The following is a 17252-nucleotide window of genomic DNA, read 5'->3' as shown; positions in this document are numbered from 1 at the left end:
ATCTAAGGATACTTTTTATACCCAAAAAATGTACGGTTATAGCGCGATAAACTCATTTTGGCGCATCAGAGTTGCGGGCGTCATGTAATAATGTAAATGTACTGTAGCTGTATAAAGCGAAAGTCTGGTAGGAACGGAGGGAGAAGGGACATAGGTTACGACTTACGAGTTGATTGTACAATGTACAGCAATGATACAGACAGGTTGTAATAGCTAATCAAACGCTTACAAGTTATATACCTTAACCTACCTGCTCTTCCTTCACGGACGAGAATGGGCGTCCCAATGTTTGCATTGGGACTTCCAGTTCTTACAACTCCGTGCCCAAATTCCAAATATCTGACGGTTAAAAAGCGGTGCGCGACCGTGTTTGACTATGAAGATCTACCGCGCAATCGCCTCGCTCATAAATTGCATCCTAATTTCTTGGAGCCCGTGCGTGAGTGTAATTTGGACTATGGAGAAACAAATGTCTGGGTCACGTGTTTAAAACAATAGCCGCACAATATGTTACAGGCACAATATAAGGTATGGGGTACATGTACCAATTAACAAAGGATATTGCACAATGCCCCGCCAGCAACGGGGCACTGCATTGTTGCTGGTTTATTGCTGTTTACTGTTCAATGCTGCTAAACGCTCCATTTGCTGCAGAGACAATGAACTCGACAAAAACTCGCTCAATGAAAGCACGGGCCACGGACAAACGGACGTACGGACGTATTTATTTGTTATTGCCTTATTCGTTTCCCTAATAATAAATAATATTATAAAGAAATGCGGATTTACAAAATTACTAAATATTTTATTATTGTTGGTTTCCTTAAATTAATTTCAAAGTAATGGATATTATTGGCGCTATTTATATTTAAACTTGTAATTACCGTTCCTAGACGTCAGTGAAGATGCCTGAATAAAACATTTAAATTATTTTTGTATATAATATTTTAAAGTCAAGTCATCATTCAAGCATCCGTCCAAAAAAAGTAATAAGACATATATGTATATATATTGCATTATAAAATATAAACTTGTAATCGCCAATTTCTAGGAATTGCACGACATTGTTGTCTTTTTTAACATGAGCCCAGGAAACAGTTATTTGTTAAGTTAGGGTTTTGTTAAGTACAGCAAGCTTATTCTTAAACTGTAAGACGGATGTTAAAAAAGTTTAAATAGTTTATTCCCATCAGAAAAATATATACATAACATTTTATAAAGACATATAAAGCTGTTATTACATAGAATATCTTGTTATTTGCGCAGCACTTACACTAAGAAACTCTTGTGCTGTAGGAGTTTTATAAACATAAATTATGAAGACATATTATTATAAAAGACATCAGAAAGATGTTGATTAAACTAAGCAAGTAGAATACCTACATTCAGTTCCGGGAAAGGACATAGTACCTAGATTACTTTTAATTTAATGAATTGAAAACAAAGTTAAAATAACTTCTCGATTTAAAGCCAATTTCAACGAATTTTCAAACATTGTTATTTTATTTATTCATTATGAATACTTCTATCAGTCATAGTTTAAAAGAAGTACCCTAAACTCATTCTACGCATAGTATAAATTAAGCATTGTAACTTTCCCAGTAACGCGAGCCCTCTTAACTTTTTAAAATAAAATAACGGGGCAAACGAGCAAACGGGTCACCTGATAGAAATAGCACTACCGTCGCCACATTTCATATGCCACAGAGCTGCCTATCTGCGGAGGTTAAGAATCCATCAGCCGTCACAGTTTACCGCGCTCTGTACTGTTATCCGCCCGTCAGTCGACACGCAGCCCCACGTGACGTGAGGTAAACATTAGGGTCCGTGCACAGTAAAATGTAACGTGCAAATACGTGACATGTTAGGGTCAATTTAGACCGCAACGCGACGCGTATATGTATTTCTAAATGTTTGTTGAATTGACAGATTTGTAACACGTCTCACGCAGTTGAAATCTGTCCAATCCATACTTTACAAATTAATAATTCTACGCGTCGCTTTGCAGGTCTGAATCGACCTTCACACGACGTGAATTCGCAAAAAACTGCGCGAATGGAAGCGATCACAAAATCATCTGTGCGCGAAAATTTGGTAATCGCGTGAAAATTTAAATTTAAGGGTTAATTTAAGGGCTAAAAACTAATCAATGCCCTTGTCCTCGTCTAAGTTGGGATTCAAAGTATCTTTTTATAAATTTCCATCTGAATAAAAAGTAAGACGGGCAGATGTTATAATATAATAGTATGGGTGTTATAATTTTATATAAAAAAATACATTTTATATGGATGAAAGCATTGGAAATTTAAACAAAATGTTAAGCAAATTTTCTGCGATTTCACTATGTCGTTTCCTACTTTTGTGAACACACCCTTATCCGAAACAAACGATTATCGACGTGAACATTTTGGTTTTCACCAATCAATATAAACTGTCAACACTCACATGCGATCCCGCTATTAAGGAGCGATTTCGCTTGGAACAAACTTGGAAATATTGTAGCAGAGTAACTTATATGAAATTGATATGAAATGAAATATTAAAGAGGAACCTTAATATTCGATATGGTTCTTCCATATCGAATATTAAGGTTCCTCTTTACGTTAGGTTATGAATCACGAAGGACAAATGCAGGCGATTAATGTAGAAGTGCATATTTTAGGTATTACAATAATATTATAATATGATTGCCCCTGCGCTTACTGTGTTATCATGGTGGCAATCAGGTTTATCCATCATGTTTTAAAGTTAAGACCCAATTTCACCAACGACTGTTAAAGTTAATGCTCGAATTAGTAGCACGGTACCTCTTTCATTTTTTAATTAACAATCTGTTAACACTAACAGACGTTAGTAAAATTGGGCCTAAGAATCTTAAGATTTACAAATATTTTACCAACTTTCTAGAAAGGAGGATATTTTAAATGTAAGACTTTAAGCAAAAGAATATGCTCTACAAAGGTCTTTGTTCTCTACAACATTATCTTATTTAGATTTTTCTAGTGTTTCATCTCTGCCATCGTGAGATTGCTCATAGCTTGGTGGTCCTATCGACAAGTGACGACAATCACAATTTCTTTACAACTTATTGGCAATCACACGGCTGTTTGGCGGAGACGTCGTATTTTCTCATTAAATACCAATAACTGGTGTCTGGCGGAGCGCCAGGCAGCTTTGACCGCTTATTTTTATTGAAAGAATTTAGTGGTTATCGGGTCGTTGGCCGTGGAATGTCCATCAAGATACCAATGTTTCTCTCCCTCTAATAATACAGTAGTTTTCTCTCGTTGTCAAGTTCTTTTTGGACGGAACATAGAAGGCATCTATCTCGATTCTCGACTCTAGCCTACGAGCCCTATACCCTATAATGAAGTAGCATTGCAATTTGCAACCTTCCTTGGCAGTTTTTTGACAGAGTTACGCTCTGTTTCTGAAGTCTTTGACAGGAGTTTACCGATGTATCGGAGTACTTGATTGGTTAACGTGTTGATGAAAGCCAATCAAAAACGCTCGTGAAAAGATAAAGTCCCGTCAAGAAATATTAGAAACGGAACATAAATAAGTGAGGAAGGAATCTCTTGAGTTGTAAGCGTGTAGAGGTAATTACAAATAACAAAAAATACTTGAAATAATGTTAAATCTACACTATGTGCAAAATTCAAGTGTTTGTAATGTTAAGAGTAAGATCCACTTATCGTAATAGCTCGAAAGGCTAATTGAGGCGATAAGGCAATCTTCAAAGCAAACGCGTTATGTGCTAAGTGACTGATAAGAGCCAGTCCACACGGCGCTTTGCGTTACTTCGTCGCAACGCAAACATTTTGACGCACGGCCGGCCGCTTCGTCTCGGGGGCTGCAGCTGTCCGTCATGTGTGCGTCGCGACGACGCAGCGCGCCATGTGAACACCTTGGTTATCTATATGTAAAACAACGCAACGGCAGCGCTGCGTCGACGCAACCCTATGTGGACTGGATCTAAGAGAAAAAATTTACGACTTTATGTTTACAAATTGTATAGAATCTAAGGACTTTGGATATCAAGTAAAGGTTTTATGTAAGAAACAATCATATTTACGTGTATCTATTAGAATTTAGAAGAATATATATTTCAGTAGATTGCCTTAGTACATGTCGTACATCAACATTTTAATAAGTAACTAAATTAGCAACCTTTATTAGCTGACGCTTTTGGTGTTAAGTACAAATTATCGTAATAATTATCTTGTCAGCTTAGCAATAATTGTATTTTGGCTCCCCTTGAAATCTTGGCAGCCTTCTTTGTCGTACCTATCTATACAGCCAGTTTTTGCCCAAGGATAAAGTTAACTCTTATCGTGCATTTAGTTTAGTTTAAGTGTAAATTTTTTGCGTGTGATTCGAAAATGTTTCTGTTAATAATTGTATTTTGGCAAATTACATATAATTCTTTCATCGGAATAGCGTTTATTACAGAGGCAAAATTAAAAAATTAAACTCTACCATGAAGACGACTTTTTTCTTAATTTGACCTGTAACTTACAAAATAATAATTGGGTTCTGGCAATCTATACTAATATTATAAATGCGAAAGTATCTCTGTCTGTCTGTCTGTCTGTCTGTCTGTCTGTCTGTCTCGCTTTCACGCCAAAACTACTGAACCGATTGCAATGAAATTTTGTACACAGTTATTCTAGAGTCTGAGAAAGGACATAGGCTACATTTTGATGTGGGAAAATATCTTATTTCCATGAAAATATCGATGAAAATTACTTCGCATTGCGCGTGGCCAGCGCTCATCCCGGGGGTCCTGGGTTCGAGTCCCGCAGGCGGAACAAAAAGTTTTCAATGTTCCTGGGTCTTGGATGTGTATTAAAATAATATTTCAAAAATCTTAAATATATTTTATGTATAATATTATAAAAAATCCAGAAATATATCGACGCGATGCAATGAACATTTTAGTTCTAATACGATTCAACAGATGGCGCTTTTTTTTTACTTCGTTGTAACATAGAACTAATCATACTTATTAGTTATAATGTTTTTGTTTATAGTTTTTAATACGTTAGAATATTATGTTTAATAATATTATCACTTGCTATAATAATAATCAATCTATCTTATCTTATAGAAATCCTACTGCATTTCTAAGGAGTTCGAGTGTGTTGTGTTGGCCTATATTCCATCCAGAAAATATTTTTACATTTTAATTCTAATATATGAAAACAGATGGCGCTTTATTTTTTACTTCATTATTATAACAGAACTAATCATACCTACTTTATTATATATTATTGTTTTTATTCATAACTAGCTGTTGCCCGCGACTTCGTCCGCGTGGACTTTAGTTTATAGCGCGCGGTGTCAACAAAATGTGTGTCAAATTTAAAAACTTTTTAAAACCCTGGTAAGTGGTACCCCTCTTAGGGCCGCGCTACACCGGAATGGCAGCGCTGAAAGTGCTCGCCTCGCCGCTGCCATTCCGGTGTAGCGCGGCCCTTAATTAATCAAAATACCCAAAAAACAGCTGTGCAGTGTGCACATAATCTGTACTAATATTATGAATGCGAAAGTATCTCTGTCTGTCTGTCTGTCTGTCAGTCTCGCTTTCACGCCAAACGCCAAAACTACCGAACCGATTGTAATGAAATTTTGTATACTGATAGTCTAAAGCCTGAGAAAGGACATAGGCTACTTTTTTACTGGAAAAAAGGGTTGTAAGGGTCGTAAATTTGTTCAAAAAATTCATAATAGATGGCGCCGTGCGTCTTCTACATCGCGCTGACGCTTGCTCAAAAGTCTTTCTATAAGAGGTGGTATCATCTTACATTTAAGTCTCGATTTTTTTCGATTGTTATATCTATTCTACGGTATTAAATAACTCAGTACTTTATCTGTGCAAGCAGTGACGTAACCTTAAGACCAAATTTCACCAACGACTGTTAAAGTTAATGCTCGAATTAGTATCACGTTAGCTGTTTCGTTTTTCATATGAATGAAAGAGAAGACAGGATATTTTAACAAGCTGTTAACACTAACAGACGTTGGTGAAATTGGGGCTAAACCTATCAATGATAAATAGTTTATGGGTAAAGTTGTGTAATTGGGGGGCTAAATAAGCTTTAAAATTTGGCATAATATATAAAGTTTAACATACAAAAATGAAGTACTTATTGTTTGCACACTGCACAGCTGTATTGATTTAAGGGGTACCAGGGTTTTTTTATAAAAGCTTTTGACACCAATTTTGTTGACATCGCGCGCTATAAACTGAAGTCCACGCGGACGAAGTCGCGGGCAACAGCTAGTCTTTAATATAATGGTACGGAACCGTTCGTGCGCGAGTATGACTCGCACCTGGCCGATTATTCTGAAGGTCTTCAGTTCTCTACCCTCTACCATGAGATCCATTTAAAAAGATTACAATAGAAAGTAGTAAAAATTCCTCATTAGGAAATAATTAGTAGTAATAAGCCTTGTTAACAAATAGTTAATATAGTTTACTTTCGTTTAGTACCATGCTTCACCTGTTTCTGACATGGTTTCACCTGTTTCTGTCATGATTACAAATTAACGATTAGCTTAATGACAGGTATCAAAATTTTATTTATCGACGCATAATTTTAAATGCTTTACCGCCGTACTCATAGACATTTACTTAATTATGATTAACCTTCAATCTAATGAAGAGTTTGACAGATAATGTATGGGGCTTATGTCAAAATGTTGAATTAATTGCATTTAAGTAATTAATGTTCCACTCTGAGTGCGGCAGTAAGATTGTTTTAAATACGTACAAAGTATTTCTCTATATTGGTTAAATATCGATTCTCTATGTCAGCATTAAATATTACAGAGCCAATTTTAAGGCTACTAGGTTCGTATGTGAATAATTTACTTTGCACGCTACGAGATATTCATATCCAGGTAACTGGGACAATTTTAGATAAACTTTCTTTACCCATCGTATTCTAACACAATACACAGCCTCTACAATCTCTACATGTTAACTTTCATATTTCTATTGTTTTTTCATCGCGTTTGATGATATCCATTATGCAGTGATAAAAACCGGTTATATTACTCATTTAATCAGCTCGCAAAATCAATAAATAGGTTATCCAACGTGTCTTATCAACGCAAAACACGGGTAGCGTCGCCTTAGAAACGCTACATTAGCACGCGTAAACATTACCACGGCGCGGTTCAAGTTTAGTGGAACAGGTGACTCCACTTACCTTCTATAGCGACGACGTGATCCCTGATCTGCTGGGCCAGCAGCGGGTCCGGAACCAGCTCCACCAGGTCGTACAAGGCGTAGATCGAAGGGTGAACGCTTTCAAACCTCTGGATCTCCTGCCGTATAGACAGGGACGTGTTCAGGCAAGCCTGCGTGTGCTGCCGGTTGCACATGTTGCTCCTGAAGCCCAGCATCTAGCTAGGTAGTAACCACAACACAACACTACAACGGACTATGCATTCTCATCTCAACGCTACGTGAGCGGCTCGTGAAATACAGTCGAAGATCACAAAAACTCAGTATTTCTACACGATAGTATCGAAAAACACACGATTCCACACCCGAAACAGTGATTGTTTTGCTGGGAATGTAGATGCAAATAAGGTAAACAATCAATCAACTGTTGACGCACTGATAGCACTCGACTATGAGACCACCCCGGCGGCGGCCATTACCGAACTGTGGCATATTGTACGCGTCTAAATTACGATCTGTCAAATAAAATATTTATGCCTCCAGCGCCATCTGTTAGCGATTTGTTTCACTACGTAAGCCACTGCAATGTGAATTTAATTTTTAATGTTGAACATAGATGGCTCTGTATATATATTGTTTATATAGTATAACGCCAGATGGCGTTATGAACATTTTAGTTAATTTCTCAGGATTTTCTTCCTAAAATTTATATACACTGAAATGTAATCTGACTGTAAATTATATTAAATAGTAAAATCATTTTACAAGTTTTCTTTCTTTTTTTTCAAAGCTAATGAAGGTACTACTTATCTAGATAGTTTTCGTTGGTAGAGTTCATGATATTGTAAATCAAATAAAATTAATAATTTTTAGTTTCGCATCTGTGCCCCCGCCCGCCAGGACTCAGTAGGCAGGATACGTATGATCAAGTAAAATGTAGATACGCTGTACTATTTATATTTTATTTCCCTTATCAAGAAGAAGCTAATAAAGGTATTAAAAGATAAGATTCACAAATGGTCTGATTGCATAGCCGAGATTATTACCTTCGAATATTATGTTTGCTGTAATACTTAATCGCAGAAATTAAGCCTTTTAGTGTAAATATTATTTACTTTTGTTATTAGAGCCTAGATAGAGTCTCCTGGATATCAAAGGAGTCAAGAGAGAGCAGAATCATCAAACAAACAATGGTTCGCCTCTGTAGCAAGAGTAGGTTTTTTTTTCGTAGAGGATGAGTGAATTATAAAGAAGGCGGAAAAATTAAAAAAAGATAAAATCAATAAGAAGGAACCATAATTAATTATTAATGATTATTTATTATTAATAGTCCGAGCACCGACTGAAGTTGCGCTAAAGACGTAAGAAGCGCACTTTTACCTATAATAGGCCTGGAGATGGTGACACAAAATTCTTGGTCATTTGTACCAGGCTGACGGTTCTACAGGGGTATAATTACGTAAAGGCCAAAAGGAAAATGATGGTCATAGCGCTCGCACTGGCAGCCCAAACGCGTGGCGTGTCGATTTTGTTCCACAACAATGCTTGTATTTTCAGATAGTCGAACAAAAATAAGTAGGCGGTAGCGTAATGCCATACTTCTCGGGTGTGGCTTACAGCCCGCCATACCGACGCGAATACATTAATTTTAATAGAAAAATTGAACCATTTGTACCAGGCAAATTTTTGCATAGCTAATCATAGTCGAGTATCGATTCACGAAAATCACCTTGCCATACTTTTCCGACAGGTCTCAATGGCCGCCATGCAAAAATGCCGGCATGTTACGATGTCGTGCCGCAAAGGTGTAATTTTTTTTTCGCCAAACGATTTGTACCACCCTGAATTTTTTAAACAGTTCTCTGTATGATCATATTAAGTACTTATATAGGAGTTTGATAATGCCATACCTGTGGGAGGTGGAGAATATTTAAGATTTTATTCGTAATTCGAACGATTTGTGCCAGTATTACAAATGGTACAAATTGTTCAATTTTTTATTAAAATTTAAGTATTCGCGTCGGTATGGCGGGCTATAAGCCACACCCGAGAAGTGGCATTACGCTACCGCCTACTTATTTTTTTTTCGACTTTCTGATAATACAAGCATTTTTTGGAACAAATCGTTCGACACTCGTTATTTATGCGACACGTTCGATTAAGGGCCGGGACACAAAAACACGATACGACGTCGTGTCGTACCACGACGCGGCGTCGTTTCACGATGCCACGCCGTGTCGCGGGAATCTACGACGCGCGTCATAAAAACTACGACATGACATCATAACGTGCCACGGCACACGGCACGACGTCGCGTCGTAGAAACTCACGACAGTTGGTATTCAAAATTCAAAGAAGACGCATCGTGAGTTTCTTTCATATTTCACAAATGGATCTCTAAATCGAAAAATGAACTCTGAGTACTCATAATATTTTTAAAAACCCTATCCAACGACACCCTATACGGTGGGGTGGACGCGAAAAAAAAATCATCCCCGCTTGATGTGTACGGTACTATAATTTTTTTTTTTTAAATTAATATACCATTTTGTCTGCATCATTAATATCTGTATTTATGCCGAATTACAGCTTTGTAGGTCCTGAGTAAAACCACGGACAGACACAACGAAACTATAAGGGTTGTTGACTACGGAACCCTAAAAATATAATATTAGCGGTCTCGCCGGAAAATCTTGGAATTAAAGTACGTCAAGAATCAAGATGATCCAAGGCCCGACCTAAGGGAGAGGCATACATTTTCCCAGAGCGGCAAAAAATTAGGGGCGGAAAAATTTACTTATCTTCCTATCTTCCAACCAAGCCATTAATCATCCACCACCCAAGTTTGATAATTTTACCTTGGAATCTACCTAAGGTTGGATAGTGAAAATATTTGACTTGTGCACTTAAATAAGTATTACTCCCCCCCCCCCCCCCCCAACAATACTTGCTCATGACTTATATGGTTTTCTTTATGTATGAGCAGCTTAGTCGACTGGGTTTAATAATCAGAAAAGTTATAAACACCGCGATTGCCATAAACAATTTGATCCAATTATATGGTTCCAACATGAGAAAAATAAAACGTGTTGTGAAATAGCAGAAATCAAATATTCAATTCATAATTCAACACAAAATTCAACCTGAATACTTCAGTCTAATGTCTGGACTCTGGACATTGAACAACGTTTTGCGTTTGCATGCGTTTTAAGTTTTCATCTTTTCACCAACATTAGTCGATGACTGAGAAGGTTTCATAAAACTTGGGATACTAATACACGTGGGAGGGCCATGCTTCGGCATGAATGGGCCGGCTTGACTGGAGAAATACCACGTTCTCACAGAAAACCGGCGTGAAACAGCGCTTGCGCTGTGTTTCACCGAGTGAGTGAGTTTACCGGAGGCCCAATCCCCTACCCTATTCCCTCCCCTACCCTCCCCTATTCCTTTCCCTTCCCTTCCCATCCCTACCCACCCCTATTACACTATTCCCTCTTAAAAGGCCGGCAACGCACCTGCAGCTCTTCTGATGCTGCGAGTGTCCATGGGCGACGGAAGTTGCTTTCCATCAGGTGACCCGTTTGCTCGTTTGCCCCCTTATTTCATAAAAAAACTTTAGCGCTAATCGCAAATATATTAGCCAATTCCCAATAGCTTAAAAACTCAAAAGAGAAGTTTATTAGCGTTAATTCAATGTTATTTACATTAGAATACCACAAAATCTACACCAAATTCTCTCGCCTAATTGAAGTACTTATACAATTGGGATTTCGATTCGGGAACCTCTAACGAGATTTCCCTTTCAGCATTTTCTTAATGAAATAGAATTCGGTTCTTCAGTGTGTCGTGAGCTGTGGTCGCGCGTGGACGTTAAGTGATGAACTGATGACGCCTTGCCAGTAATTGGACAGCCGACATGTCTAAAGTCAAGGTAACTCAATTGTTTCATTTCGTCGCTGAAAGTTTTTATATCGCGAAGTATCGTACGCATCAGCATGGTTATAGTTTTAGAATTTTTTATATATTTATTGCAATATTTAGTTTTAGTAATTTTATTTTGTTTATTTGGAATTTTGGTGAATTCGGAGATATTATTGTCCTTGAAATGACTATTGCGATTGTCAAATATATAGCTAGTTTATTGGCCAATACATTTTAAAATTAACCTTGTATCAATACCAGACCTATACCTGGCGATAGAACTAACTTTTTGTGTGACCTGGCTTACCAATTGCATATCATTGCATATTATTATTAAGACTGGTGATGAAATGCATTATTCTACAATCCTTTAGAGATTCTTATACTCCTATAATTGTTATTTACTCAACAAATACATGCTCTAAGTATAAGTTACGAATAGGAAGAAAAATTTTTCAACATTATTCACCTCAATTATTACGAGACTTTCAAAAAGTTAAATTCGCCACTTCCTTAATAACAACTATTTAAGTGGATACTTTACTAAATTACAATAACCAGTTTCATTGAATTCTGATTCGCAAATTAAATATACCTAATAAAATATAATAATATTGAAATAATGGTGTTACTACTAGCGGTCGTGCCTTATAAAATTATTTTATTACCCTATTATACAACTTCGTTGCACCGAATAATATTTCCCCCGTGGTACCCTTCTTTTTCAGGGATGAAAACTACTATGTCCTTTCCTGGGATTCAAAGTGTCTGTACACTTAACGTCACTAAAAGTAATTCAGCTATTTTAGCGTGAAAGACAGATCGAAATACTTGAAATTTTCAGTAAGCGTCAGTAAAATAAACTATAAATAATCGGCCAAGTGCGAGTTAGACTAAACTAGCAAAAATTGGCCAAAAATTGTGTTTTTTGTATGATTGCCCCCATTATATTTTTATTTTATTTTAATATTAAAGTAGACATAAAATAAAGGCCTTTGTGAAAATATCATGTGCCTACCTGTTGCCATTACTAATATAGAACAAACAAAGCCGAAAAAATCACTTTTGTTGTATGGGAGCCACCCTTAAATATTAATTTTATTTCGTTTTCAGTATGTGTTATTATAGCGGCAACCGAAATACACAATCTGTGAAAATTTCAGAAGTCTAGCTATAGCGGTTCTTGAGTTACAGCCTGGAGACACACAGACGGACGGACGGACGGACGGACACACAGACGGACGGACGGACAGACGGACAGACACCGAAGTCTTAGTAATAGGATCCCGTTTTTACCCTTTGGGTACGGAACCCTAAAAATCATAGAATGAACATTGAGCCTCATTATCAAAATGAACAAAACTGAGGTAGAGATAGACAGCCTGCCTAGCATACGCCAACGAGATATCTCATTCTCGAGATAATAAAAAAATACTCGTCTCATAATGCCAAAATCTCGACATTATCTCGACAAAACTCTATAAAAATGTGTTATTTTGATGATAGATCTACGCGAGAAAAAATGTTTGTCATGCTAGGGTCAATAGAGATGAAGAGACAAACCATCAAACATCGAGAAAACATGTAGAGTGAGATATCTCATTGGCGTATGCTAGGCAGGCAGGACAGGTACAGATAGACAGGCGGAAGAAACATTTCGGTTTATGATATGATATGAATAAGGATTAGTTTTTAAAAGACAATCCTAGTTATTTGGTACATTCTTTATGTTAGTTATTTCATATGTTCCTTTTCAGGATAAAATGTAGCCTTTGTGTTTATGCAGAACCTAAACTACTGTGAAGTGAAGCCGTAACAGACAGAAAGACAAACAGTTTGTTTATTAGTACGGATGGTCCACGCGAGTTCGCGTGAAGAACACCACCGCAATACGTTACGAACTTACTCGTTAATTGTCAGTAATTATGTCCGCTTATGAACTGATAACGTAACGAAAACGTGAATGATTAGCAGAATTGTACTGGTGTTACTAGATTTGATTTAAAGAGTCTCCATAAACGATTAATACGTCAAAATAAACAGATGCATTGCGCATGAAAAATTGGCACCAGCAACTTTTTAATAATTAAAAAAACACAGAGTGACAATAATTGATTAGGCTTTACTAAATTCTCGTCCTACTTGAATAAAATTATTACTCACAAAGGAGCCATTAATAAAAAGGAAGGAGAAGTATAAAATTAGTGCAGGCTAAAGTAATTTGGCAGAAACCAAAAGAAAGAAGATCCTTGACTCCCTAAAAAGTCCAAATTCAACATGGAAAACGTAGAAACCTTATAGAATAAATTTGAGTTTGCAAAACAAACGCGGGAGTAAGTAGGGCAGCGTTTACGAGATTACATTACTGATGCATGTCCCGGCTTCCCCCGGGAGAAGGTACAACATAAAATGGGTCAGGGGAACATAGAAAACCATAGAAATGAGACCCTGAAAATTTGCCGACCGGGACTACGTCAATATTTAATTGCTATCGTGAAGCAAAAAGTTTCTGAGTTCTCTAACTTAGAGTACCCACACAAAACTGCGAATTAGCGAAACTGCAATTTGAAATGTCATTTTTAGTTGTATGAGTTTTGTCGCATATTTTTGCGATGCAATGCGAATACGCAGTTCTAAAGTCGGTGGGAGAAAACTTCTAAATCCACATAAACGTGCCTCACATGATAATTTTAGGCTCAGGATGATTAAAGGAGGATAAGTGATTTAATCAAGCCACATTAGGAATAAATCTTTTCGTACTATGTTTTTTATAAGTCCATGAAAGTAAAGCCTTAATAAGTTAATCCTCTTATAACATAATATTATAGTTTGTAAGTTCTAGCAGATTTTATTGTGCCGTAGCCCGTTATCTTTCAAAATTTGCAGACTGGGACTCGTTAAATATTTAATTGCCTTCGTGAAGGAAAAAGTTTATGAGTTCTCTAACTTAAGGTGACGCCGCGATAAAGTAAAAAACCATGTTGGATATGTTTTATATTGCTTGTTTACTATGAGAGGCCGGCCCGGTCTCTCATAGTAAACAAGAAATGAAACAGCAAGAAATGGAAAGGGCATAAGCGACAAATTGGTTTTTGTCGCGTAATTTAGAAACCATAAATATATTTCATATAAGCTATGGGCAAATTAAAGTGTATGCTTGAATCAATCTATGTACAAAGGAAGCTTAAATCACTCTCCTCTGTTGGCAGAATCCCTTTTTTTACAGAGGTCTTTTTGATTGATTATTATTATGTGTTAAAAAAAGTTGACCAATCGTTTTATGCTATGTGTGATTCAAAGACAAAGACATGATGAATACTGACAATGAACTTTAATTTTTAGAACTTTCTTAGTTTTAGTCATTGCTGAAAAAAATCGATATCGCTACAGCTAAATTATCACGGCGTCGCCTTAAAAACTCTAATAAAGTCTGAGGGAAAAATCTTCTAAGTCCACATAAACGTGCCTCACTTGATAATCTTAGGCTCAGAATGATTAAAGGAGGATAATTAGTGATTTAATCAAGCCACATTAGAAATAAGTTTTTTCGTATTTTGTTTTTTTATAAGTCCATAAAAGTAAGACCTTTATTCTTAATCCTCTTATGTGACATAATATTATAATAATATTACCTCTATAGTTTGTAAGTTTAATCAGATTTTATCCACAATTTTGTTGCGCTGAAATTGAGTGCGATGAGGTAGATGATTATTATTTTTGATGGATTATTTCAGAGTATACTAATCTATAACTGCCATCTTTAATTCTATCAAATTCTGACCAGACGTTTTTGTGTGAAAGACAAACATACGAGTATTGGTATGTTTCTAAGATGATGGAAGGTACTATCAGAGAAGTTGATTCCTATGCAAATCGGGGACCTAAGTAGTTTGGTTGCGTTACGTCAAACCCAGCTGACAGATCACAATTAACATTGAATTGACATATTCGACCAAATAACGTTGGTCTGTCAATTGCATAGGAATCAACTTCCTCGATGGTACATAATTATTATGATTTATGAGGTTTGTGAGGGTGATAGTTTTTTCACATTTATAAAACCTAACTTAGTCCCAGTAGAGTCATGACTATTTAGTATTTTTCATTATAAATGTTGGTCTAGGTGACCTATTGTTGAAATGGTATGTCCTAACTCCTACTGCGTTTAATAAGATATATTATTTCAATAGGAGTCTACTAACAGGCTCTACTACGACATAGGAAATAGGTATTGTTTACATGTCGTGGGAGACACTTTCACTCAATCATATAGCAATAATATAATCTATTTATGTGGCGGCCCCTGACCCGGCCTATTAGGCCTTTGACTCACAATAGCCACAGGGAACCGTTGAGGCACGTGATGTACACAGTAAGCTATGTCCACACTAAGCGCTTTCGTCTTCAATTTTCGTCATCTTCATGCGTTTTGGCGCATTCAATAATTGAATAGGTACGTCAACGAACGCAACGCCAACATTGTCATTTTGTTTTTTGGATACGGTCAGAGGGCATGCGTCGCGGACATGCCTCACGTTCGCTGTTGACAGCGCTATAAGGCTATAACGCATGCCCTTGACGAACAGAAAAAAGCACAGTGTGGACAAAGCTATATATCCATATTCCATACTAATATTGTGTCTGTCTGTCCGATTACTCTTGAAGCTTAGATCTTCATCGCGCTGGACCGATTTTGATTAAAAGCATGAATAGACTTTGAGCCTCGAAAGAGCTGATATAAGTTTCCATTCCGGAAAACACGTACAGTAAACAGTTATATGCGATTAAACAATTTTTGCTTGAACGAACGTTGGGGAAAACTTTACTTATTTAATTGAGAAACTAGCACATGGATCACCTGATGGTAAGCGATTTCCAATGAAATGACACTATACATAAGAGGACCAATAGAAGGTCCATACTCAGAGATACGGGCTACGGCAATGGAGTTTGGGATTCACCCCAATGTGTCAATTATACGTATTTTGCGAAATTCTAGAATTTTCGACATTTTATTTACTAAAAAGTGATTGGACGAAAGAGCAGATGGAGCTGGTACGGTATTGAATGTTTTCTAATCTGTATTATGTTTTGCGGTCTATTCACTATTACATTATTGTAACACAAGTCAATTGAATTATTCCACATGATTTAATTACATAACATTGTGGTTTGAATTATGAATCAATAGAAAATCAATCACGAAAACTAAAATGGACTAAAATGGACTAAAATGTCGAAACCCCCAGCTACACGATTATTATTATATTAAGGGTGGGTTGCACCAACTAACTTTAACTATAACTTTAACTTTAACCATAACAAAATGTCAAATGAACTGTCAAATCCCTAGTAAAAGTCCATAATGGACGCCATATTTGACGATAACCCACCCTAAACTTTGGATTCTTTTTGACGAAAAATGCGGAAACGTAGATTTAAAATGAAATTTTTCACAGTTATAGTTTAAATTATGGTGAAGGAGTGCACCGAGCTAATATTATTTTGAAATTATGCCTTTATCATACATTTTTTTAATAAAACATTACACACACTACAATGTGCATGTCGCAGCCGACTGGTTTAAATAGCCGTTCAATCAAACAGCTAGCCCTTTGACTGAACAACGCCATTCAATCACACGGCTATACGTCGTTTAGCCGACTTGTTGACTACAACGTTCAACACTACAGCTAGACGACGCTTAGCCAACTGGTTTGTTTTTGTTTTGGCGGGGGGCTGCGCCCCCCGAGCCCCCCTTTTATTTGACGGCGGTCGCCGGCGGCTCCCTCTGTGTTGTGGTCTAAGTTCTAACCTAACCTAACCAAATTTGGACTTTCTGGATTGTGTTTGTTTTTGTTTTGACGGGGGGCTGTGCCGAACCCCCCTTTCGGGGGAGGCTGCGTCCACCCATTTCATAATCCCGTAATTTCTCCTCGAATATTTGTTGAAATTCTAATTCACTCGTATGTGCCTCCACAATTTTTGTCTCTTTAATAACACTTGTAACTTTTAATAAATACTTTCTTTCCGAAAAACAACCACAAACACCAACCAACACCTGCTAGTTGACGCCATATTGTAAATAAAACGCACCTAGCGCCGCAGCGGTGCGCGCTGAACTACTTCAATTAGA

At 36.9% G+C, this 17252-nt stretch overlaps 2 protein-coding genes across 3 annotated transcripts in view; one reads left to right on the top strand and one right to left on the bottom strand.

The window, feature by feature from the left end:
• The window catches only part of LOC121726977 (centaurin-gamma-1A), a 240349-nt gene extending 232686 nt beyond the window's left edge, over positions 1–7663 (bottom strand). Inside the window, exon 1 of the mRNA XM_042114641.1 lies at positions 7218–7663. Coding sequence (XP_041970575.1) covers positions 7218–7413 — 196 coding nt within the window. The 5' untranslated portion in view covers positions 7414–7663. The remainder of the gene's footprint in view (positions 1–7217) is intronic.
• A 3365-nt stretch (positions 7664–11028) lies between these two features.
• Positions 11029–17252, top strand: part of LOC121726981 (angiotensin-converting enzyme-like) — a 33409-nt gene continuing 27185 nt past the window's right edge. For both annotated transcript variants that reach the window (XM_042114648.1, XM_042114647.1), the window contains exon 1: positions 11029–11126. In XM_042114648.1, coding sequence (XP_041970582.1) covers positions 11112–11126 — 15 coding nt within the window. In that variant the 5' untranslated portion in view covers positions 11029–11111. The remainder of the gene's footprint in view (positions 11127–17252) is intronic.

This window comes from Aricia agestis, chromosome 5 (genome assembly GCF_905147365.1).
Source record: "Aricia agestis chromosome 5, ilAriAges1.1, whole genome shotgun sequence".
NCBI classification, from domain to species: domain Eukaryota; kingdom Metazoa; phylum Arthropoda; class Insecta; order Lepidoptera; family Lycaenidae; genus Aricia; species Aricia agestis.
This window is presented reverse-complemented; position numbering and strand designations above follow the sequence as displayed.